General features: G+C 50.9%; 1 protein-coding gene across 1 annotated transcript; it reads right to left on the bottom strand.

The window, feature by feature from the left end:
- Positions 1 to 1,137: 1,137 nt before the first annotated feature.
- P152DRAFT_376537 (uncharacterized protein) lies at positions 1,138 to 1,326 on the bottom strand (the record flags this gene model as incomplete). The annotated part of the gene is made up of 1 exon (XM_033675629.1): positions 1,138 to 1,326. A coding segment is annotated over one exon (189 nt), but the record flags the coding sequence as incomplete, so codon positions are not given.
- Positions 1,327 to 2,255: the final 929 nt, after the last annotated feature.

Here is a 2,255-nt window from a genome sequence, read left to right as displayed (position 1 = left end):
GTCACGGAGGCAGCGAGGTGTCTGCCAGTCCAATACGGCTTGAACCTTCGCGGGGTCCATCTTGATACCGTCGGTAGAGATGATGAGGCCTAGGTAGAGGACTTGTGTGACACCGAACTCGCATTTGTTGATGTCCAGGTAGATCTTGTTCCTTCGCAAAACTTCTAACACCTTCTGTGTATACCGGACGTGTTCCTCCATTGTGTCGCTGTAGATAAGGATGTCGTCTAGATACGCAGTAACGAAGTCTTCTAAAAACTCTCTGAGCACTGAGTTGATAAAGGCTTGCCATGTCGCAGGAGCGTTGCAAAGGCCAAAGGGCATGACCTTGTATTCGAAGAGGCCAAAGCGGGTGAGGAAAGCTGTCTTTTCAACATCCTCAGGGTGCATTCGTATCTCGTTGAACGCAGCGATGACGTCGAATTTCGAGAAATATCGTGCGCGACTCAGACGCGTCAGGGTCTCTTGAATTAGCGGCGGTGCGTTTCTATTTTTGATGGTGAGGGCGTTTAGAGAGCGGTAATCGACGCAGATTCGGAGTCCGCCTCTAGGTTTCTTGACCACCAACACGGGCGATGCATAAGGCGATTTACTCGGTTGAATAAAGTCCTTCCCTAGCATATTCTCGACGTACGCTTTTACAGCCTCTGCATCATCGCGAGAGCAACCAAATAAACGTTTCGCGGGCCTTGAAGCGCCCGGTTCAAGGGTGATGCGATGATCAATGCTTGGCCGATTTGGTGGAAGCTTGTCCGCCTCCTTTGGATCGAAGACATCGATATAGGGCCTGCAGTAATCTGGTAATATCTTGAGCAGCTCGGCTCGAATAAGCGGCTTTGTATCCAGCTTGTCGTAGAACTTTTGGTAGTCCTCTGGCGAGATAGCGGCTAGGGACTCGGCGACATTAGCGGTCGTCTTTGGTCGTGAACGTGGTCGGCCTTCTCGTCCTAGTAACTCTTTGAAGTCTCTCGGGTACAATGCGCATATTTGATGCCCAGGCCTTCTGGCTATACGCATGAGGGCGTAAGCAGATACTACTTGTACATCAATCTTTGGTTTGTCTGTTTTGTCGTTCTCTTTTTCATGGTCGTCGTGCGGTCCCAGGTGGTGATGTCCGCGTGAATATATCGTACATGCTTTGAAGTGCTCCAGACACTGGATGCTGCAGAATTCGGAATTGAATGTCAAAGATCTCTTCTTCCAAGAGACGTCGGGGTCATGTTCCTCTAACCACGGCATGCTAAGGACCACGTCGAAGGTGCCTAGGTCAGATATGTATCCGACGACATATGACAGGTGCTCTCGGTGTTTGACCTCTATCATCGTGGCGTGGGTAAGAGGCGCAGTTTTCTCATCGTCAGCGTATTCTAGCAGCATAGGCACTGACAGTTCCTAAATAGGAAGCTTTTCTCGCTTCACAACTCTCGGGTCAACGATGGCCATCGCAGTGCTGCCAGAGTCGACCAAGCTAACTCCTTGGACGTGTTTTTTCTGTGCTTTTGACCATATCTTACATCTGAAAGTCATCTGGTTTGAACTTTTAGGCTCCGGTCTTTTCTTCACCATTTCCTCAAACTCCGCTTCCCGTTCGGTCTGTATGCGGATGCTAGAGACACGGATTCTCTGCTTTTCTCGTGAATAATGCGCTCGTTGGGCTAAGTCAATCTCGGCCACTGTTAACCCCCGGAGGCGACTATCGCCGGAGGGTCTCAGTTTTCCGAATCGGATGACTCAGGGTGATCGTCCATTCGGGGCTTCGGGTGAGGAGCCTTTTGCTCAGTGTCGTATGCGCGGACATTTTCAGTCATCTTAGCAGGTTTCTGTCCCTTGCACGGAGCGTCGTCTGCATTAGCCATATGACCTGGCTTAAGGTAGACGAAACATTTGCGTTCAGCCTTCAATTGCTCTTGTTGGGATCCAGTCCGGCCGTAAGGCCAGTATCTGTGGCTGTTGCTGTAGCCACCACGGCCTCGGCCTCGGCCGCGACCTCTGGTGCCACCACGACCTCTGTCTCCACCACGTGATAAGTCAGAGTCGCGTTAGCGTTCTCCGTAGTTGCGAGCATCGGTGGTATTCTCTTCCGTCATGCGGCACGCATCGACGAACTCGTTGAAGTTTTTGGTATGGCAATTGGCCATGTCGAATTTCATTCCTCGCTTTAGGCATTCGCGGAGATAGGCGATCTTATCCTCGTCGGTAAGATGTGGGATATCGGACAAGTTGCTGTTGAATTTGGGCCAATACGCGTCGAAAGT

Source organism: Eremomyces bilateralis (genome assembly GCF_010015585.1).
Source record: "Eremomyces bilateralis CBS 781.70 unplaced genomic scaffold P152scaffold_70, whole genome shotgun sequence".
NCBI classification, from domain to species: Eukaryota; Fungi; Ascomycota; class Dothideomycetes; order Eremomycetales; family Eremomycetaceae; genus Eremomyces; species Eremomyces bilateralis.
Note: the sequence above shows the minus strand (reverse complement) of the source record. Positions and strands in the feature narration are given on the sequence as shown.